Source organism: Squalius cephalus (genome assembly GCF_949319135.1).
Source record: "Squalius cephalus genome assembly, chromosome: 7".
NCBI classification, from domain to species: Eukaryota; Metazoa; Chordata; class Actinopteri; order Cypriniformes; family Leuciscidae; genus Squalius; species Squalius cephalus.
The window spans coordinates 36,041,037-36,065,275 of NC_137128.1; the positions used below are offsets into that span (position 1 = coordinate 36,041,037).

Sequence of the window (24,239 nt, forward strand, 5' to 3'; positions counted from 1 at the left end):
TAAAGAAGGCAGTGCATTTCAAACTTAAATTTCAAGATATAATAGTCAAAAGGGAGAACGTCTCATTGTCAGTCTCAGCAGGGTGATAACAATACAGTTTTACCGCTGGCACTCTGGAAGTTTGGAAGACTCTTTTTCCCCACCTGCATATAATAGGCCTACTTCATTCCACTTGCTCCAGACAGACACAAACTGATCCGACTAAGGTAAAATAATGTAATTAGACCAGCACAATAATGTTGATTTCAGACACAGGAGGCTGGGGCGTCTTATTTTGTTTCTTGATTTTCTCTCTGTTTGTATTAGCACGCTTGTTGGGTCATCAATCGTATGGCAGATAGAAATGAGATTCTTAATAAAGCTTGCGATTGGAATGAACGTAGCAGGAAATTACAATCAATACTTGGCTTCAGATACTCATCCGATATTGAGCCTTTTATAAGATGAAAAAAAAATGCATTGCAAAATGTAGGAAACACGGTTAAACTGAAAAACAGAGGAGAAGCCTGGTGTTATCAAACTTGAGGATACCTCTGATAAGCTGGAGAATGGCTTTTATTTAGATCTTGAAACAAGAGGTAAACAAAACAATTGAACTGATTGAGATCAAATCTCACAGGTGGGGAGATTCACACACACCTGGCTTGAGATCAGATCGCATTGAGCTTCTCTTTTTTTCACCCTGTAGCCTATATCTGTGGACGTTATGACTGGAGGCCCAGCTGCATTTTGTACATAAAAATAAGTCGTTTTTCTCCAATAACAACAACGCTGAAACTGACGATCGATATTGTTTATATCACGGCTGTGAAAAATCTCACATAAATGTGTGAACATTTACAGCATTCTCCTTCACATTCATGTGGGCAGACACACATTGACACATAGAGCGGTTTTTCTCCTCAGATTTTTTTATGGCTTGCCTGAGCCGAGGTCCTCGTAAATCTACAGACGGGAAATAAATGCCAACGGCCCTTTGCCTGAGTTGGTCAGGCGAAAATGAATGGAATAAAACAGGGCTTAATAGCACGGAGCAGGTAATTACCTTCTCTGGCCTGCTCGTCCGTGAAATATGATAATATTGCACACTAATAAGACAGACCCAAACTCCCAGTGCCCATCCACAGGCATGGGAAGGGTCACTGCTTTGCAAATCATAAGGGGGGATTCTTTTTGTGGGGTTGTACGTTTTTTTGTATTTTGACGTCTGTCAATATTTATAAGAAATGATGAGGCCCGACTCAGTTAAAACTGATTAAATTAAATATGTATTAGGACACATCACACCCAAGTCAGCTCTACTGATTATATACGGTAGGCTATTAAAAAAAAAAAAAAAAAAAAAAAAAAAAAAAAAACTGTGCCCAACACAAATATTTTCTGTTTTAACAGGATTACCAAATGAACATAATTACTATTATATTTTAATTGGACTTCATATCAGATAATGTGGGTTAGGGTTACTAAGATAAAGTGAGGAGTATTTGGTTGGTCATGTGATCTCAAAATGGTGGCGTCTATGAGGTGGGAGCTTTTTTTTATTTGATTTGACTATGAGCTTTTTTTATGCCACTGCACACTAAACATCAATGTACATATTGTTTAAAGTCACCATAAAATCAAGATTGACAATTCTTTTTTTTTTTTTTTTTTTTTGCTTTAATAGAATATTGCAGCATGTATTATAAATTATTTATCTTCTTCTTCTTCTTCTTTTTTTTATTTTTTTTTTTAAATCATGTACCATCATAATCTTTAATCAAAATAACTTCCCCATAACTTCCCCTCCCCCATACAACAACATCTCTTCTCTGATGATGTGTTTACTGGCTCGAGGGCGGGACAACCCGTAGTCACTCACATGAAATCACTGCAATAGCAAGCCACAATGGTCCAATCAATTCTACATGGACAAAATCAAGTCCCGCCCTACATTTCTCATGTTGGAGAAGCCGTTTCACTCGGATTTGTCACAATAGGGTTAGGGAAGAAAAGTGTATCACGACTTCTATTTCTATTATAGCCTACTTGTTTCTTTAGATGTTGAACCGTGTTTTTTTTTTTTTTTTTTTTTTTATTACATTGTGCACCTAAAGTATATCAGTGCATTATCATTTGTTCTGAAGAAAACATACTATAAAGAACATTAAAGATAACATGTAAGGAGTAACGTGTGTGTGTATGTGTGTTTGTGTTATATGGAAAGACAACACAACTTGTGCTGAGCACAGGGTTTTAAGGCCTGATGGAGATGCACTCATGGGACAGAGCTTAACCTGAGAGACAGCGACAAGATTGATTTGTCTGACACAGGGAGATTACATTCAGTGACTCACCTGTATTAGGCAAGGGCACAGGCAATCGAAGAGCAACTACACAACAGCCTGACCAGCCACAGAACCTCAGAATCAGTATAATTATATTCAGTATGTTTTATTAATGGAACTGTATTATTTATTTAAACTTTCTTAAATCGTTTATGTTTTTATTTACTTTTATTTTACATTTTAAATTCTTTGTTGATATGTATTTATTATTATGTGTTATATTATAAAATTGTCTCGTTTAATCATATTGTAATTCTGTTTTTGTGTAGGCCTGTTGCATATTTTGGGATTATCCTGCGTAGACCCTATTTTGGTAAAATGTTGACGATGGTCATCCGGGTATTACATGCATTCAGAAAATTATTATACTGTACCAGGTCTGCAGCCTACCCACATAGGGCGTCACGGACGCAAAGACGTTTTTTTGGAGAAAAAACAAACAAAAAAACAAACATAAAGCAGCAGACGCGGCAGAATCCTTTAACTATATGCGCATGCGCGAGTCCCGAATGACGCGCAGATGAAAAACTAAACAAACAAACTAAAAACACTTTTCCGCTTTAAGACGTCATGTAGCCTAAGCCAGAAATTGGTTATTTGGTCGCCATGGAGAAAGCAAGCAAATGAAGATTTCGGACTTTTCACTGGAACTGGAACTGTCCCAAAGCAACATCAATCATGACAACATTGACAGTTACAAGGACGAATATTAAAAAGGTAAAACAGTAAATTTCTTGTGTAAAAAGTTGTATACAAGTCTTCACTGAATGATTATTGTACATAACAGATGAATGCTGATTTGATGCTGTCAGAGCTGCAATTTAAACATTTCCAGTGTGATGACTGACTGTAATCTTTCAGATGGCTTATAAAATGTTATTTTATTCATTTGTATTTGATTTAACATCACCTTAAATGAGCAGAATTTAACACACACACACACACACACACACACACACACACACACACACACACACACACGTACACATACATCTATCTTTGTGAGGACATTCATTGACACAGTGCAATCTCTAGCTCCTTACCCAAACCCATGGATCTCAAATAAGTGCCTAACCTAAACCCTTAGCAACCTACCCTTAACCAAATTATAATCTTATCCCTAAAACCAAGTCTTGACCCTCAAACAGGTTTAAAGGGGTCTCAGAAAGTGAGGACTGGCTAAAATGTTCTCACTTTACTCTCTTTGTCCTCTCTCCGATGGTCTAAAACTCAAACCAGTCCTCAGAAAGATAGTTGTACAAGTACACACACACACACACACACCTACATCCTTCGTGTTTTAGAAGTCCCTGAGATTCAAAGAGAGACACAAAAAGTCAGGCTGTGGCTGAAAACAAACAATTAAAAAGGAAAAAGTTCAAGCAGTGACACAGGGAGCTTGTATAATATGTTGTCTGCTGTTGTAGGAGATATAATACGTATTGAAAACTTGAGGTTTTATTTCTTTCATTCGCATCTCCCGCTCCTCTGGCCTGTTTTCGTTCATGTTTGATTGTCCTTTGTGTATTAACCTCTGGGAAGAGTTGTTTGTGTGTTTGTGTGTGAGCCTGTGTGCTGCATATCTTCACTTCCTCTGTTTAATTTGCCATCCTATAGTCAATAAGAGTGGCATCTTTGTAAGGCAGGATTAAGAATGACCCCTAGTAATGGATTCTACCCTCTCCCAATCAATAGCCTGTCCCTCTTGTTTTGTGAAAGCATGGCTTTGCAGGGACACTTTATTAAGAATCTGCATACTGCAGTCATATTGTTATTGTCATTTTGAGATGGATGGATGGATGGATGGATGGATAGATAGATGGATGGATAGATAGATAGATAGATAGATAGATAGATAGATAGATAGATAGATAGATAGATAGATAGATAGATAGATAGATTACAATAACAGCTAAAGGTAATTTGCTTTGTATAATGGTATTCCATCCTAGTTTCTTTAAATATTCTTGGTATTGGCTGATTGAAGAAACTATTCAAATGTTAAGAATTCCCCTGATTGCTATATCAAGAGCACTTCTTCATCATTAAATGGCCTGCAGCAGCTTTCAGTTTATGTATCATTGTAGTTGCAGTCTGTAGAAGTATTCGTGTGGATGTGTGTGTGAGTGTGTGCATGTGTAAGTGGTTTAGATATTCTCTGTTAGGGCTAACCCATGGCGACAAAATGTCCCCACAACATATTTCATATTTTGGTCCCCATGAGGAAAACAGCTTATAAATCATATGATGTTTGTTTGTACAGTATAAAAATCATTAAAGCTGCAAGCAGCGATGAAAGGGCCCTCGCACCCGTGCCATCAACACTCGGTGGCTTTAGGAAGGCAGAGCATGGTTGGGAAATGTACATTTAAGGAGGTATATATAGTAAGAGTATGTCAAAGTCAGTTACAAAATGTTTTGTATAATGGTGATAATAGCATGCTTCATGACTCAGCTAAGTGTTGCTAGCATGTTCAGTCTGTTTCTAGCATGCTTAGTACACAATAATTATGTGGTTAGTACTGCATTACTGTGTTAACCATGTCAGTTTCTGTTGCCAGTAGGTGGCGTTATGACTATAACTGAATATGAGCATGGATGTGTGTTCAGGACAGAACTCTTATCAAACATGTGAAGTTTGGTGCAAATTGGACATTGCCTTCTTGAGTAACAACAAAGTCATGTTTCATTGAATTAGCATTCTTTAGAACTTAGCTAAGCATTGTTAGCATGTTTTAACATGTTGCTAGAACGGCATCAACGTGTTAAACATGTCACTTCCTGTTGCCAGTTGGTGGCGCTATTACTATAACTGAACATTCTCATGTAGATGTGTTCAGGCCATGACTCTTATCAAAAGTGTGAAGTTTGGGGCAGATTGGACATTCCATGCCTGAGTTACAGCAAATTCCTATTTAATTGCAATAATAGCATGCTTTAGCACTTGGCTAAGAGTTTGCTAGCATGTTTTAGCATGTTTCTAGTATGTTGTTAGCATGTTTAACACTTGCTGGCACTTTTTTATATGTTATTAGGAGTCCACAACAGTGTTAAACATGTCACTTCCTGTTGCCAGCAGGTGGCGCTATGACTGTAACTGAATATAAGCATGGTCATGTGTTCAGGACAGAACGCTTATCAAAAGTGTGAAGTTTGGGGCAGATTGGACATTCCATGCCTGAGTTACAGCAAATTCATATTTAATTGCAGTAATATCATTCTTTAGCACTTAGCTAAGTGTTTGCTATTATGTTTTAGCATGTCTCTAGTATGTTGGTAGGATGTTTAGCACCTACTGGCATTTTTTTATATGTTATTAGGAGTCAAGAACAGTGTTAAACGTCACTTCCTGTTGCCAGCAGGTGGCGCTATGACTATAACTAAATATGAGCATGGACATGTGTTCAAGAGATAACTCTTATCAAACGTGTGACGTTTGGGGTAGATTGTACATTGCCTTCTTGAGTAACAACAAAGTCCTGTTTCATTGAATTAGCATGCTTTAGCACTTAGCTAAGTATTGCTAGCATGTTTTAATATGTTTCTAGCATGTTTAGAACTCAATGGCATTTTTAACATGTTGCTAGAACGGCATCAACGTGTTAAACATGTCACTTCCTGTTGCCAGTAGGTGGCGCTATTACTATAACTGAATTTGAGCATAGGCATGCGTTCAGGCCATGATTCTTATCAAACATGTGAAGTTTGGGGCAGATTGGACGTTCCATGCCTGAGTTACAGCAAATTCCTATTTAATTGCAGTAATAGCATGCTTTATCACTTAGCTAAGTGTTTGCTAGCATGTTTCTAGTATGTTGCTAACCTGTTTAGCACTTGCTGGCTCTTTTATATATGTTATTAGGAGACCACAACAGTGTTAAACATGTCACTTCCTGTTGACAGCAGGTGGCGCTATTACTATAACTGAATATTCTCATGTAGATGTGTTCAGGCCATGACTCTTATCAAACGTGTGAAGTTTGGGGCAGATTGGACATTCCATGCCTGTGTTACAGCAAATTCCTATTTAATTGCAGCAATAGCATGCTTTAGCACTTAGCTAAGTGTTTGCTAGCATGTTTTAGCATGTTTCTAGTATGTTGTTAGCATGTTTAGCACTTGCTGGCACTTTTTTTATATGTTTTTATATGTCCACAACAGTGTTTAACATGTCACTTCCTGTTGCCAGCAGGTGGCACTATGACTGTAACTGAATATGAGCATGGTCATGTGTTCAGGACAGAACGTTTATTAAAAGTGTGAAGTTTGGCGCATATTGGACATTGCCTTCTTGAGTAACAACAACATCCTGTTTCATTGAATTAGCATGCTTTAGCACTTAGCTAAGTATTGCTAGCATGTTTTAACATGTTTCTAGCATGTTTAGACCTCAATGGCATTTTTAACATGTTGCTAGAATGGCATCAACGTGTTAAACATGACACTTCCTGTTGCCAGTAGGTGGCGCTATTACTATAACTGAATATTATCATGTAGATGTGTTCAGGACAGAACGCTTATCAAAAGTGTGAAGTTTGGGGCAGATTGGACATTCCATGCCTGAGTTACAGCAAATTCCTATTTAATTGCAATAATAGCATGCTTTAGCACTTAGCTAAGAGTTTGCTAGCATGTTTTAGCATGCTTCTAGTATGTTGTTAGCATGTTTCGCACTTGCTGGCACTTTTTTATATGTTATTAGGAGTCCATAACAGTGTTAAACATGTCACTTCCTGTTGCCAGCAGGTGGCGCTATGACTATAACTGAATATGAGCATGGCCATGTGTTCAGGACAGAACTCTTATCAAACGTGTGAAGTTTGGGGGAGATTGGACATTCCATGCCTGAGTTACAGCAACTTCCTGTTTCATGGCGAAACATCGAAATTTGTAAGGCCGCCGAGGACCCGCCCTTCGACGAAAACTCAAGATCTTCGCAATTTAACGTCGCAAAGGCCTTAAGATTACACTCACCAAATTTGAAGATGATCAGATTAAAACTGTAGGAGGAGTTCGTTAAAGTACGAGGCCTGAAAATGGCAAAAACTGCACAAAAATCTGAGAGGAAGTTCAAAATGGCTGACTTCCTGTTGTGTTTAGGGCTATGCTCCAAGAGACTTTTTTGTAGGTATTAGGTCATTACACGTATGTACCGAATTTCGTGCACGTACGTGGAACGTTGCAGGAGGCGCACTCCGTTGAACTTTTATAGGTGGCGCTATCGAGCCATTTTGCCCCGTCCAATTCTGAAACCTATATCAGATGTAAATTTTCGCCAGTTCTGACGCGTGTGCAAAGTTTCGTGAGTTTTCGCGCATGTTTAGGCCCTCAAAAATGCAGTTCAATGCGGAGAAGAATAATAATAATAATAATTAAAGCTGCAAGCAGCGATGAAAGGGCCCTCGCACCCGTGCCATCAACACTCGGTGGCTTTAGGAAGGCAGAGCATGGTTGGGAAATGTACATTTAAGGAGGTATATATAGTAAGAGTATGTCAAAGTCAGTTACAAAATGTTTTGTATAATGGTGATAATAGCATGCTTCATGACTCAGCTAAGTGTTGCTAGCATGTTCAGTCTGTTTCTAGCATGCTTAGTACACAATAATTATGTGGTTAGTACTGCATTACTGTGTTAACCATGTCAGTTTCTGTTGCCAGTAGGTGGCGTTATGACTATAACTGAATATGAGCATGGATGTGTGTTCAGGACAGAACTCTTATCAAACATGTGAAGTTTGGTGCAAATTGGACATTGCCTTCTTGAGTAACAACAAAGTCATGTTTCATTGAATTAGCATTCTTTAGAACTTAGCTAAGCATTGTTAGCATGTTTTAACATGTTGCTAGAACGGCATCAACGTGTTAAACATGTCACTTCCTGTTGCCAGTTGGTGGCGCTATTACTATAACTGAACATTCTCATGTAGATGTGTTCAGGCCATGACTCTTATCAAAAGTGTGAAGTTTGGGGCAGATTGGACATTCCATGCCTGAGTTACAGCAAATTCCTATTTAATTGCAATAATAGCATGCTTTAGCACTTGGCTAAGAGTTTGCTAGCATGTTTTAGCATGTTTCTAGTATGTTGTTAGCATGTTTAACACTTGCTGGCACTTTTTTATATGTTATTAGGAGTCCACAACAGTGTTAAACATGTCACTTCCTGTTGCCAGCAGGTGGCGCTATGACTGTAACTGAATATAAGCATGGTCATGTGTTCAGGACAGAACGCTTATCAAAAGTGTGAAGTTTGGGGCAGATTGGACATTCCATGCCTGAGTTACAGCAAATTCATATTTAATTGCAGTAATATCATTCTTTAGCACTTAGCTAAGTGTTTGCTATTATGTTTTAGCATGTCTCTAGTATGTTGGTAGGATGTTTAGCACCTACTGGCATTTTTTTATATGTTATTAGGAGTCAAGAACAGTGTTAAACGTCACTTCCTGTTGCCAGCAGGTGGCGCTATGACTATAACTAAATATGAGCATGGACATGTGTTCAAGAGATAACTCTTATCAAACGTGTGACGTTTGGGGTAGATTGTACATTGCCTTCTTGAGTAACAACAAAGTCCTGTTTCATTGAATTAGCATGCTTTAGCACTTAGCTAAGTATTGCTAGCATGTTTTAATATGTTTCTAGCATGTTTAGAACTCAATGGCATTTTTAACATGTTGCTAGAACGGCATCAACGTGTTAAACATGTCACTTCCTGTTGCCAGTAGGTGGCGCTATTACTATAACTGAATTTGAGCATAGGCATGCGTTCAGGCCATGATTCTTATCAAACATGTGAAGTTTGGGGCAGATTGGACGTTCCATGCCTGAGTTACAGCAAATTCCTATTTAATTGCAGTAATAGCATGCTTTATCACTTAGCTAAGTGTTTGCTAGCATGTTTCTAGTATGTTGCTAACCTGTTTAGCACTTGCTGGCTCTTTTATATATGTTATTAGGAGACCACAACAGTGTTAAACATGTCACTTCCTGTTGACAGCAGGTGGCGCTATTACTATAACTGAATATTCTCATGTAGATGTGTTCAGGCCATGACTCTTATCAAACGTGTGAAGTTTGGGGCAGATTGGACATTCCATGCCTGTGTTACAGCAAATTCCTATTTAATTGCAGCAATAGCATGCTTTAGCACTTAGCTAAGTGTTTGCTAGCATGTTTTAGCATGTTTCTAGTATGTTGTTAGCATGTTTAGCACTTGCTGGCACTTTTTTTATATGTTTTTATATGTCCACAACAGTGTTTAACATGTCACTTCCTGTTGCCAGCAGGTGGCACTATGACTGTAACTGAATATGAGCATGGTCATGTGTTCAGGACAGAACGTTTATTAAAAGTGTGAAGTTTGGCGCATATTGGACATTGCCTTCTTGAGTAACAACAACATCCTGTTTCATTGAATTAGCATGCTTTAGCACTTAGCTAAGTATTGCTAGCATGTTTTAACATGTTTCTAGCATGTTTAGACCTCAATGGCATTTTTAACATGTTGCTAGAATGGCATCAACGTGTTAAACATGACACTTCCTGTTGCCAGTAGGTGGCGCTATTACTATAACTGAATATTATCATGTAGATGTGTTCAGGACAGAACGCTTATCAAAAGTGTGAAGTTTGGGGCAGATTGGACATTCCATGCCTGAGTTACAGCAAATTCCTATTTAATTGCAATAATAGCATGCTTTAGCACTTAGCTAAGAGTTTGCTAGCATGTTTTAGCATGCTTCTAGTATGTTGTTAGCATGTTTCGCACTTGCTGGCACTTTTTTATATGTTATTAGGAGTCCATAACAGTGTTAAACATGTCACTTCCTGTTGCCAGCAGGTGGCGCTATGACTATAACTGAATATGAGCATGGCCATGTGTTCAGGACAGAACTCTTATCAAACGTGTGAAGTTTGGGGGAGATTGGACATTCCATGCCTGAGTTACAGCAACTTCCTGTTTCATGGCGAAACATCGAAATTTGTAAGGCCGCCGAGGACCCGCCCTTCGACGAAAACTCAAGATCTTCGCAATTTAACGTCGCAAAGGCCTTAAGATTACACTCACCAAATTTGAAGATGATCAGATTAAAACTGTAGGAGGAGTTCGTTAAAGTACGAGGCCTGAAAATGGCAAAAACTGCACAAAAATCTGAGAGGAAGTTCAAAATGGCTGACTTCCTGTTGTGTTTAGGGCTATGCTCCAAGAGACTTTTTTGTAGGTATTAGGTCATTACACGTATGTACCGAATTTCGTGCACGTACGTGGAACGTTGCAGGAGGCGCACTCCGTTGAACTTTTATAGGTGGCGCTATCGAGCCATTTTGCCCCGTCCAATTCTGAAACCTATATCAGATGTAAATTTTCGCCAGTTCTGACGCGTGTGCAAAGTTTCGTGAGTTTTCGCGCATGTTTAGGCCCTCAAAAATGCAATTCAATGCGGAGAAGAATAATAATAATAATAATAAACAGAGCAATTCCAAGAGGGTCCTCACACCATCGGTGCTCGGGCCCTAAATATGTCTATGGATACTCCCCATTAAACAGTGATGCCCAATGTGCGTACACATGTTCCTTTTGAGCAGAACATTAGCGAGTACTATTTTCACCCAAGGAGATGAGGAGAGGGATATTTATTGCTAAAGTGAGCAAGAAACTCTCCACAAATGAGGCTTTCTGGGACTAAGGGCCGTCAATCACATACGAGCTGACAGGATCATGTCGGTAGACTGTGAGCCAATTACAGTTCACAACTAAGATCAGAATGGACAAGGCTTGAGGCTTTTTTTTTTTCTTCTTTTTTTAAATAAGGTTCGGTCAGGTTACAGTATCTCACCTCAGAGTTTGATAGGAACGGACACAAGCCTGAGATATGAAAGGTGTGTAGCTGGTGTGCTAGCCTCTGAGGATCTGAAGAAGGTCATCTAAGCCATCAGCAGAAAGAAAATCCACCTCTGTGTTTTCATACGCCACAAGTACCTTTCTCAAATCGATACTCAGACCTTTTCTTGGCCATTGATCTAAAAAGTTGTTTTTTCTAATCCTGAGATTTCATTTTCTCTGCCTCTTTGTATTTAATGTTTTTTTTTTCTTCTTTTTTTCTTAAGTCTTCCACCACACAGACCTTCAAATCACCTGTTGATGTGAGATTCACTAGATCTTTTTTATTTCTGTCTAAGAGTAAGAGTAACTATTATAAGAGCAATTCCCAAAAAGTCTTAAAGTCGTTTTATCTGTTGGTCCAGCGGGAAGGTAATTGCTTCCCATATAGTTTTCAAAAGTTTAAGATCGGTTAATATATTTTAAAATGCAATTTATTCCAGAGATGTTAGGAATAAATTACAGCATCATGTCATTCAGAAATCATTAAAAAATGCAGATGTGGTGCTCAAGAAACATTTCTTATTAATGTTGAAAACAGTTCTGCTGCTTAATATTTTTGTGGAAACCAGGATTCCAGGATTAAATGATAATGCTGGATTTTTTTTCCAAGGATTCTATGATGAACAGCGTATTTGAAACAGAATTGTCGTTATTGTCTCTTCTGATCAATTTAATCCATCCTTGCTGAAAAAAAAACCCCCAAAAAACTAATCTTAGTCACCCTAAACTTTTTAACAATAGTGTAGGCTTTGTTGTGTATATTTTTCTTTGAGTGATAGAAAACATTTGATGGTATTGTTGGTGGTGTTAAAAAAACCCCATCTGATTTCCTTAGCTGTAATGTGTATTGTTGTGACAATGAATTGTAAAATTAACTTGATTTTAACCTGGTAATTTTGTCTGTATTAAAGAAAACCTGGTAATTTTGTCTGTATTTAAAAAAAAGATTTAATGCAATTCTTAAATTGTGGTATTTCAGCTATCTCAGTGGTAGTCTGGACTTTTCACAGGGAGCAGAAACATACAATCAATAAGTAGTTAAATTGTTGTGCGCCTGCCCCAGATTTCATGGTTCACAGCCACTGAAAGCCACAGCTGATCCAGAAATGATTACTTTAGATACCAACTTCACTCGCTCCACTTGTTCATCACTGGTAACTATTCATGCTATTCTTATAATGGTATTCTCCGTCTTCACCCATAGAGCGAGATTCACACAGAGCGATGTGGGTGTCTGAATAACAGGCTTTAGAGAGAATAAAGAATAAGAGAGAATTAAGAGACTTTAAATGTATCTTTGTAACAATTATGCAAGAGAGAGCAAAAAATTTGACAATTCTAAAGTTCATGCGTCCATCTAACCTTTGAAAGTGGTATGAAGATAAACAGATAAACAATCATGGCATTTAAGATGGTTAATATATAGAAGAGACTAAAATGAAAGTGGGCCAGTGGTGGGACCACGGGAAACAGCCGCTTTGGTTCTTGTGATTGTCAATCTACAGTAGATGAACAAGCTCCTCCTGAACTTCCTTTATCTTTGTATGATATACTATATTCAGCATAAAAATGTCTTTGCTTCCATCCCCCAGCTAACTCACTCGACTTTTCGGGGTTAAATGAGGTCAGAATGAAAGCCATGCATGCTGGAAAAGGGGCCCCTCTGTTGGGGCAGATTATGCTGTGAACCTCACTCACTCATGACGGACCGTGCGCTGTGTTTGGAAACACTGGCCGTAATTGTGCCCCGAAGTCACAGCATGAGCCCAGGGGGGGTCTTCGGATGATTTTCAGCAGATCTCTCTGTCAACGTCTGAGCCCAGGTCAGAGCTTAGAGATGGCTGGTTAACCTACTGACCATGACAGGTTCCAAGAGGAATTGAAGAATGCGCTGGAACATTCTGGAATTTTCAACGGACGTCAAGACGATCGTGTTTCCAACCGCATGTCAAAGTGATGTTGTGCAGTGAGCCAGTGCGTTGAACTGCATGTAATGTTTGTTTACATGACAGCATTACCAATAAACCACATCGCATTTCTCCGGTTTCCTCTTCATTCGCAATTCAAACTCTGCTGTGTCTGTTTCCTTTTGTCAGACATGCCAAAGGATCACAGGATCGGCCCCTCAACGGCTTCAGTTACTTGGGTAACGCATGCGGCGCGCAGAACAAGTGATGTGTGCATTTATCAGTACAAAAATAGGATAGATTTGAAGGTTGGAATGATGGAGTGACAGTCGGAGTGGTAGCTGGAGAGAGAAAGATGAAAGGTGCAGATGAGACCCTGTGCTGACTCCAGATCTGATTAAGGTCCACTGATGTGTGAGCGATTCACTCTCCCGCTCACCAAGGAAGTGTGTCCTAATGGCCTTCACCCGTCTTCTTCCTTATCACTGCCAACACCATTGCTACCAATTATGTTGCGGTCCTCATGGTGTCATCAGTGGGAGTCTTGTAGGTTTTTGTATAATACTGAAAGTGTATAAGATGGTGAGAGTAGATATGCAAAGCCATTGAAATATGATACGTAAATAATCATTAAATAAATGTCGTATAAATGATGTATACGTAGTGACACAGAGCCAAAAATAAGTAGTTGGTAAATTGTCACTTAGTGCATATTTACGCCACTACTAATCTAAGTTTTAACTTACAGACAGAATCGTGGGATCAAGTCATATAAATTGTAATTCACTGTATAACGTGGAATGTCACGGAATGGCAAAATATTAGTGAATAAATCAAAAGTAGGGATGTAGACTTAAATCATGATATGGACTAACTGTGTATATATTAAACTGGAAAAAGATTTAAATATGAAGTCTGAAGGCTCTGTGTGTCTCAGTGTGAATGAGTGGGACAGTTTGTACAGTAGACTGTACTTCTCAAAGGTAATAACAATAATAATACAGTTTATTAAAACATTTTTAAAGGAATATAACAATATTATCTCCATGTTTTAATTGAAACAGAGTAAACCTCTGTTGTGCAAACCATAAACACAAAAATAATCCAGAAAATTTTAAAAAGACACTTATTGTTAAGGTGTGAATAATAAATTATTAAATAGTTAAAACATTTTGATTACAGACCTACTTCCATTTTGATTATTAAAATTTGATTAAACATTGAAAAATTAAATCCATAAAAATAAAAACGTAAAAATAAGTTCCCTACTATTGCATTGGGTCCATGGTGTTTATTGACCTGGACACGTGACATCGACACTAATAAATGTATAACGCCAGTCGTTGCATATAGGTGTCTCTTCATCATCCATAGGTGAAGCTGATAAGTTTGTTTTTGCCTAGTCTAGACTCTGTTAAGTGAAAGCATCTCTGTAATGGTGTTAAAGGTGTCTGAGCGTTGATGGATCGTAATGCATTCACTCATTCACTCTGGGTATGAGAACGTCCTTTGACGTCTAGCTGCGGGGCTGCCTGTCGATCGTGCCTCCGGGGGGTTTTGTAACTATGTTACCCACGGTTATCCATCATGGTGTTAGAAGAGAGTGTTGGTAGCCATTAGCTTTAGCATCTTTATCTCCCTCTGTCTAGCACTCTAGCTGTAATGCGCGGGCCTAATTTGTTTAGCGTGCGCAGAGTGTCCATTAGGGATGGGGTTTGTGTGCCTGGGTGTCTAAGTCTGTGGAAATGGTGACAAATCACACATAGATTTCCTCTCAGTTTAATGCTGGCAGTGTACAGGAAGAACAAGATATATTTTTGGTGTATTGAGGATGGTTTATCCCCCCAAAAATGAATATTTTCTCATCATCTATGTTTTTCCTCATGAAATAGTTTATTTTTTTCCTCCGTGAAATTCAGATGGAGTTATTTAGCACAATAAATTAGTTTACATGCACTGCAATATGCTGAAAACTACCCAAAATCAGATTGTTCCAAAAAACCTGAAAGTATAACAGTGTTATATGATGTCAAAACGTTAATAAGAACAAGGTGTATACATGAGAAATTGTCAAAAATGTATGTGTGCTCTCTGTGCTTCATTTAAGCAGTTTATGACCGTTCCCAATTAAAAGAACAGTTTAAGGAGTTTACATGACCATGTTGTCAGGTTACAAAGACTGTGCAAGTAAACACACTAAGTAATTTAAACATGTCCCAGGCTACTTGAAATTTCTTTCAGAAATAGTGGCTTTAAAATATTAGGGCTGTCAAAAGATTAACATAATTAAAGACGATTAATCTTAGACCCATTCAGACCATGAAAGATAACCATATAGATAACTGTATTATATATAGCCTCCACACAAACATACAATAACATTGTTTATTATAAGTGCTCACTGAAGTTATGTTGTCTGTTGCTTTAAATGCTTGAGCTCTTTAAAATCGGGCGGATTCTGATTGGCTGTCAATGTTTTTATCGTTCATCAGCTGGGGGGACAAAAATCATTCTGAAAGTGATTCCATTGATATTGTTCTTCTGTCATTATCATTAGCTGTGGTGTGGACTTCCCTATTCTCATAGAATTAGGATGATTATTAAAACTTTAAAGCTAGTTATTGTTATAGTTAACTTGGTTTGAACAGCCCTTTACAGTTTGAGTTGCTTTTTGAGGAAAGAAAAATGTCAGTTTGGAAATTGTGTTCATGACACTTGTAGCAGAATAAATGTGAATGTATAGGAAGAGACCAGACAGGTAGAGTTCTGCAACAGCGTTCTTACCACATCTCGAAAGTTTCTCCAAAATTGCCCCCAGAGCTGTCAAAACAAATGAATTAAAAATGAACTTGAGTCTCTCATTAAATGAAAGTTGAGAGGACAGACACTTGATATGTCTGTTTTTCAATCCGTGCATTGTTTATTTTTAGTTTAGATATGAATCATTCATTGTAAGACTGGCCATTATGTAGTCATATTAATGGTAATGCTAAAGGTTTAGTGATAAATGTTTATAAAGTTGGGCTTTGTTCTTGCTGCGAGTAGAAACGAAACTAAACATGATTACTATTTATCTACGTTGTGTTTACCTTGAACTTTTAAAACTTTTAAAGTGCAAAACTTTTGTTTCAGCAGCAAAGCCATACATTCCCCTCCATGCAGACAGTATAATGATTATATGGAGAAGGGAAGAGGTTTCATATTCTTGTGAGTCTGGGTCAAGAGTACTACTATAGATCTTCCTGTCTCAGGATCTATTATGGATAGACTGGTTAACCTTTCATACACTAGACCACTATTGGTGCCTGTGAAATATTGGTTGTCTAAAATACAGTAAAAGACATTGAGTTAAACTAGCTCTGAAAGATGGCCAAAATCAATCACCATGCAGCTAAGTATCTCAGCAATAGTAATGCAGATAGAAAGTTGCAAAGCAATAACGCCCCCCTATAGCCCACTAACTATGCAGGAAATTACTGTGGTTTCCTACAAGGCAACCCAGTAGCTGCCAAAAGTTTGTCTCAGATCTCTTTAGATAAATAACTGAGAAGCAAATATCCTTTTTCAAAAGGCATTCATGAGTTCAGTGCGAAACTACAATCGCATTGTCCTGCAGCTGCTTGTGCGTATCTGCTGTGAATATTTTCTTAGAAGAAAGGCTGGGGCTATCTCAGTGATTTTTATCTTCATGTCTTATCAAGTAATCGCAGACCTGACAACAACATTATGTGCACGGAAAGAGAGACAAAGAGTGTGAAATAGTGACTGGCAACTAGGATGCACAAAGTTCTTATTCTCTTTCTCTTTCTACTTATTGGAATGGGATGAATGGCTGTCTGCTTTACAGTGTGGCAGGCGAAGTTCTTTGCTCAGGGAGGGATTTCTTAGGAGATGGGAGAGGAGAACAGGGGGGTGTTTATGGGGGGAGCTTGTAAGCTTGCATTGTTGTCCTGGGCTTTCCCACACTCTCACTTTTGTGTGTGCAGTCCCTTGCAAACTCAGACATGATGAATTACCTGCTGCACGCTGCATGCCATGTGGTTCAGTTGCACTGGAGTTACTTTCTCCGCTATGGTTATACCTCCTCCCCCATCCCTACACTCATCTCTCAATTTGCTTCCTTCCGTTCATGAGCAGACTATCACTCTCCCTCCCTCCATTATGTTCCTCACGCTCAAACTATCTATCTTGGAACCCGAGGCACACGGCCCCACGCTGTTCAACTTTCTCTCTCTTTCTTTACCCATTAGCCTCATCCAGCCCACCCCTCATTGGCGGCCTGTGATGTCCAGAGGGTCTCTGGATCAGTGTCCCCTCCTCCTCATAAAAAGCCTTTCTTTTCCTCTAAATGCGAGCACCAAACTGCTGGCCATTAAATGTTTGGTCCACCACAATAGAGACATTAACACACGAGTGAGTAGCTCTGAAAAGCCTGTTAGAGTGTCAGGTGAATTCAGCATGGCAGACGACCCTTTCAGCGAGCCCTGTAGTACCACAAGATCAGTAGCTTCAGCTGGAGGTTGAAACCTGGACTGAACTTTTGGGACTTCAGTGATGATATATTATACAGTTGTGCTGCTTAATATATCTGTGGATATTTTCAGGATTCTTTTATTGAATAGAAAGTTGAATGAACAGCAAATGAAAAACAAATAAACTGATACAGAAAACAGAAATAGAAACGTCTTTACTTCTTTTCATCAATGAAATGCATCCTTGTTCAATAAAAGTATTCATTTCTAAAAGTATTTAAATCTTACCGAACAGTTGTATGTGTGTGTGTGTAAATGTACATGTTATGAGTAAAGTAACACCTGCATATCTTACTGTTTTCGAGGTCAACAGATTGCTTTCTTTTGTGGTTCCATGTGCATGTGGCTTTTTTTTTTTTTTTTTGTCGTGAGTTTCCTTACAGCAATGAATCTGCACAACAGCACAACCTGCCAAATAGAACAATCTGTAGAATGAAGAGTTGGATTTGGCCCTCAATCCAAGCCATTATAACTGGCTGACCTTTGAGGGTGAAAGGGGGAGAGAGCAGGTGACCAGAGTTCAATCCTTTTAGAAATGTGCTAAAAATTGGTAGAGTGTGAAGCATTTCTTTTGGACAAAAAGTCAACCATTAAGCTTTGATGTGGCTCAAAATTACACAGAATGGCAGAAATGCACAAATGGCACATGAATTAGTCTGAGAAGAAAGGTTTTGTGTGTGTGTGTGTGTAAGAAGAAAGGTTGTGTGTGTGTGTGTGTGTCGAACATAGCTTTGACTGAAGCTAAATGTACACCAGGCAGTGATTCTATGAGGAAATCTTAACAATAGCTCTCTATCCTCCTCTAATGGCCGTTTGTTTTATGAAAGAGAAAAGAGAATATTGCAGACATGTTTCATATACTCTGCCTTGACTTTGACGGTTTCTCCTGAAGAGCAGAAGCTGATACTGCACTTTACAGTAGCATTCAGCGACCACAGCGACCATGAGGACTGTAAGTGTCTTAAAGACATCACACACACAGCCACAGATGGGGGTTGATGGTAGTTGAGGAGTCTGAAGCCTTGTCACGTCATTGATAGTGTTGCCATGACGAAGCAGAGTTTTGTTACTAGATGAATGAAGCCTGCTAAAACCCTTTTCTTATTTTACCCCATGGGGAAATTAGGTCATTGGCATGCAGCCTGTGTGGGGTGTAAATTGCTGTCTTAATTGGACACTTAGAAAGTCCCAGTTGGAGCAGAGCAAATGGATAAAGTAATGCTGGTTTCACTGGTCGGTGTTCAGCTCTGCATTCCAGATCTGGCAAAGATTATAAATTTTACCTTGTACTGTAGTCAATGCATTGTACCTTATTTATAAAATGATATTTCTGGAGGGGCTGGCTGGCTGGCGGGCTGGCTGGGGGGGAATAGTTGAATAGTTCAATTCAAACTATTGAATTAAAAAAACCTCTGGGATTTTTTTTTTCTTCCGAACACAAAAAAAGATATTTTGAAGATTGTTTGTATCAGCATTCTTCAAAAAGAAGAAAAGTTTTGTTTTGCAGACCATTGACAGGTTTGCTGTCCATTGGACAAAAACGCTGAGACATTTCTCATAATATATTTAATGTTTCACAGAAGACACAGACCCCTGGTTTCACAGACAAGGTTTAAGCCTCCCAGACTAAAATGCATGTTTGAGCCATTTTAAAGTCCGCGTGAACCGGAAGTTGCAAACGACTTTTCTCCAGTGTTGTGACGTATTTCCCAGTGAAAAGGAATATTGAACAGAGGGCAGGGTTTTACTCTAGCGCTCCTCCTCTCCATCTCTGCTCATAGCAGACTAACGGTTTGAGGGGAGTGGTTAAGCGTTTCCCAACCCAAGCCGTCAAACCTACATCATCAGAGAAGGAACGCCATTCCAGACCGGAAGTAACTTTTCAGACTTTGATTAAAGATTACGACGGCAAACAATTTTTTTCTGTGTATTAATTTGCACGGATTCATTTTTCACCACAAGACTAGTAATATGCGCTAACAAAGTAAATAGGGTCAATTTTGATTTCAGTTGGACTTTAACTGAAAGAAACTTGCCCTGACATATCATAAAATATGCCAGTGCCATTGTTTTGTCTCAAGATTCACATTAATGTTTTCTTTTGTTTAAAGCTACTTGGATCCTAATTGAACTAAGGCCTGATCCTGGTTTAATCTAAGCCTTGTCTGTGAAACTAGGCCAGAAAGTCAAACAGGTTTGGAACAACATGAGTTTAAGTAAATTAGGACAGTTGCTCTTATTTTTGATGTTATAAAAGCAATAAGCCACTTGTTGCCATATGTTTTTGACCACCGTTTTTACATGTCAAGCATGTTTGACTTATTGCTGTAATCTGTACTCTGAATGCTTTATACAGTATGTCATAAAGCTTGATGTAGCACATAATTTAAGAATGACGTAAATCTTGTTTGCTTTCCATATTAATACGAGACGTTTTCTTTTTTTTCCTACCTAACAATAGATCATTTGGAAACAGTGGTGGCACACTATTGACCAGTAAGATTTTAATTGACTTGTTTATTTCAGGAATATTAATTATTATTCAAATATTAATCACATCAGCATGCCATAACTGTTCCGCTGAGTGTTTTGTTTTAGTTATGAGCTGTATGAAAACACACTTAAAAGTATGATGAAATAGAGTGGTGCAGGTATGACGTCAGAACCCTGAAGAGTAATTCGCTGCTCATTCCTTTGAGATTTTTCTGTGGTTTTATAATGGAGTTTTTTGATTTATGTGTAAAATAAAACCTGTGGTAAACATAACTCAACTATACTTTGATGTTTTGTTCTATAACGTAAATTACACCCATAGCCAAAACATGAAGCAGTTATGTTAATTTTTTTTAAATGTAGGCTACATTTTAAATAAGTAACTAAGACAGCTTGGGCTATGAGTGTGTGTTCGGAACAAAACGTCAAAGTATTGCCAAGTTATGTTTACCACAGGCTTTATTTTACTCATACATAGAAAAACCCCATAGGAAAATCTCAAAGGAACCAGCAGCGAATTAGACTTCCGGGTTCTGACGTCATACCTGCTCCACTCTTTGGCACTGTTTGTTTTTGTTGCTCTGCCATGGCAACTTATTCATGACACAGTTTCACAAGCTGTGTCTAAAATCTCATCTAGTTCTCTCATTTAGGGGGAAACCATTTGTAGAGGTGTCTGAAACCATAGTGGACTATAAGTATAAATAGTATACAATTGATGTACACTCAATGGCTCATACCCATAATGCACTGTGAGGGTTGCGCTAAATGAATTTTCAGTCTCGGCAGTGATGCCATCCACAACAGCAAGCAAAATCTATGCAAAAGGGGCAGCCCTTTCGGCACACTCAAATTGTGTCCCAAATGACACAATACACTATGCACTTAAACTGTATTCAACTGTGTAGTGAATGAATTTTATATGGTTATTTTGTCATTCAACATTGGAGTCTGATAGCCCTTCCCCTTAAGGAAAGCTGCAACTGCATTAAGTGTCCAACGTTCCACAGATTTTTTTTTTGGTTAAGTGCATAATTTACATATTTAAAGTGCACTTTTTCTTTTTGGAATTTTCATTGTGAACTCACTACTTGCACAATTTATACTACAAAATTATATAGAATAGTGCATAAGTACGCAAATTGGGATGCACCTTCAGTGTACGAATTGGCTCATTTGGTTTCAATCACTCCTTCAAGTGGACTACTTAGGTAACGTTATAGTGAATGAGAGAATGGGAGTGATTTTGGATACAGCCACAAGCATGAAAGAGAAAACTGACCATAAAGAATAGCGTACTTTAGCTATGCTAATATAGATAACGTGCAGCAAAAATTAGCGTTCACGTAGGCTACTTGCCTAGAGTAGGCCTATATTTTGGATTTAGTCTGTATGCTGCATGCTTTTTTTGAACATTAGTCCTAAATTCTTCCTAAAAATAGACCTGTACAGTATAAGCGAAGTGCAATTTTATCGCTAATGTTATATGAGAATCACAAATACAATACGTTTTCTCTTTCTTGCCTAATATATCCTTAGGCTACATGAAAAATTTAAATGATCAAACAAAGTGTCGCTACAAGTAAAAGATACCTTAATTAAGCAGTTTAAAGACACTTTAAAATGAAATTTGGCAGCTGTCATCGTCTGCGCTTCCTTCAGTTTCTCTGTGGCGGTTGAGATCTTTATCGAGCTCGCGCCTTTAAAAGCACCAGCGCGCCTCCCGCCGTCCTCCGTTTCCCTGGCAGCCCGGGATGATTGACACGCCGAGGCTAACCGGACCCTCCCTCTCCTCTCCTCCTCTCCTGCTCTCCTCTCCTCACTTCTGCTCTGAACGCGAGCCTCAGTAACTTTCTACAGCGAGAGGGATGCAGCGCGCGCCCAGCGCAGCCTGAAAATGGCAACCCTTTGGATTTATCCGTCCCTTCTTTTCTTTCTCTTATCCTCCCTCACGCCGAGTCAAGCCTTACGGAATTACCCAGAGAATGAAGGTAAGAGGACTTTGTGTTTAACAAGTAAAGAATAGGGTTAATTAATGGCTGAGGTTTGCGGGAGACACAGTTTACTGAAGTGCGCTATATGGATGATGTGGTTCCTATAAATCATGCATAAGGTGAATGAAGCAAGCAGAGGAAAAATAGCAAGTGCATGTGTTTTTAAGTAGGGTTTGTTGAAATATTAGAGTTCATCATGTCTGTCCATGTCCAGTAGAACTCGCTCTCGAAGTGTTCCCGTTGGATTGCAGCTGGACGTTTATAATATACGTATTTTACACTATGCACGTGCCAGTGATTTAATGAAAATGATGGCACATGGTCACAAGTGTTATTATTAATGCATATCTTTGCTTCCATAATTTGTTGTATGGAGTAGGCTATATGAAAGCCATTTTGGAACATTTTTAAATATTTAAAAATAAGCAGTAACTATGGTTCCTCTTAAATTGTAAAGTCACTGAAAAAAAGTTCAGCAATATTTTTTAAAATAAATGTAATGGTTGTGGGTATTAGAAAGTTATTTAATGTTATATTAAAGTGTTTAAGTTGTTTGAAAAATATATGTATATATAATGAATCAACTTGCTAAGGATAAAAAAAAAAGAATAAAAGAAAATGAAGAACTTGACATGAGTCGACTGTCCATAATGTATGCATGTGTTGTGTGCAGTGTGCCGTATGGCAAGCAGGATATAGAGAGAACTGAAAGTCTCTAAGCCTGATCATTTATCAGTGACCATAAGGTGATTTGTTAATGGTGTGTGCATCTTTTCTATATAGCAGTCTCAATGCACGCAAGAAAAATCTGTTCCACAATCTGTTAAATAAATAAAAAAATCCTGAAATAGCATACAAGTACCAGTTCCCTGCCACAAGAGTGAAAACACACAAAACTTGCCAATTTTGCACTTTATTTGAAAATAAATTTAGAATGGTAATCTATGGTTATATTAATGCACTTGGAATGAAGGTTTAAAGTATATCTATCCTCTCAAAGAGCATTTTTTATCTGTGTGCTAGAGCTGTGAGTTGCAGCAAATTTTTCAATATGGTTTCAGTGTGTGTGTGTGTGTGTGTCAGTCAGACCTTATGAGCAAGCTTCTTTTTGGGCACAGTTTAGCCCTTAAATGTCAAATGTTGGAATTTGAGTTCAGGAAAATGCATCCTAGATAGACAATGATAATGATTCCATCGAGATGCAGAGCTTTTAAAGTAATTTCTTATCCCGAGCAGAAGAGTTCAATAACTTTTTTTTCTTGGTCCTTTCAGTGAATTCAGTCAATTGCAGGGAAAAAATAAATCTGCTATTTGAATCTCAGAAGCATTTAGATTGCACCAATGCCAACCCTTAAAACCTGAAGTAAATGCCTTTTGTTGGAGGAAAAATACATTTGAGTGGATGATGAAACTGAATTTAATGAGTGGAAATAGAAGACAAATCATTTTGTGCCCAATAGAGGGACTTAAATAGTGCTTTTCTAGAGGTTGGTGTCTCTGTGGCAGTCCGGTGACTGGGAAAAAGAGCTCTTTCTCTCTTTTTCTCTCCCAGCAGGGCTTGTTCTTCTAGCCTCTTTCCTCTTTATAATGTTTTCTGCTTTCATCTGAACCTTCCCCTCTGTTATCGGCCTAATTGGCTGACTTTAGTCGACTGCCCCGTGTCTTTGTATGTTTTCGCAGTAACGTGTGTTTTTGTGTGTATGTGACCGGAGTGCATAACCGCTCATCTAGTGGCTTTCAGCGCCAAAGCACGGTCTCTTCTGCTTTGTCTCCGCCATGCTCCGCCGTGCTCTATGTGACTGTAAATAACGTCGTCTCATCTGGAGGACGCCCGCTGTGCTTGCTCGCCGAGCCGTAAGACTGACCAACGTTTGTTATTTTAAGCCGCAGTGGGAGTGCGGATGCCATGTTACACTGGAGCAATGAGAACACAATGACACGGGAGTCATTTGCCACATATGGACCAAAATGTGGAAGTCATCTAAGAAGGAATGTATTCTGAGAGGTCAGGGGACAGTGCAGTAGCTAATGTGAACAACAGAGGGCGCCTTGCAGCACTAGAATTCTTTTGTGAAGCTTTTGTTTTGCGGTGGATCTT

At 38.6% G+C, this 24,239-nt stretch overlaps 1 protein-coding gene across 3 annotated transcripts in view; it reads left to right on the forward strand.

Annotated features, from left to right (window-relative positions):
• Positions 1–2,338: 2,338 nt before the first annotated feature.
• epha4b (eph receptor A4b) overlaps positions 2,339–24,239 on the forward strand; it is a 147,213-nt gene continuing 125,312 nt past the window's right edge. The window contains exon 1 of one of the 3 annotated variants that reach the window (XM_079877071.1): positions 2,339–3,044. Coding sequence is in view for 2 of the 3 variants with exons in the window: in XM_079877070.1 (XP_079733196.1) it covers positions 22,045–22,138 (94 nt within the window). In the remaining variant the exon portion in view is untranslated. Of the gene's footprint in view, positions 3,045–21,991; positions 22,139–24,239 lie in introns of those variants that run through there. The other 2 variants (XM_079877070.1, XM_079877069.1) reach the window with 2 other exon arrangements.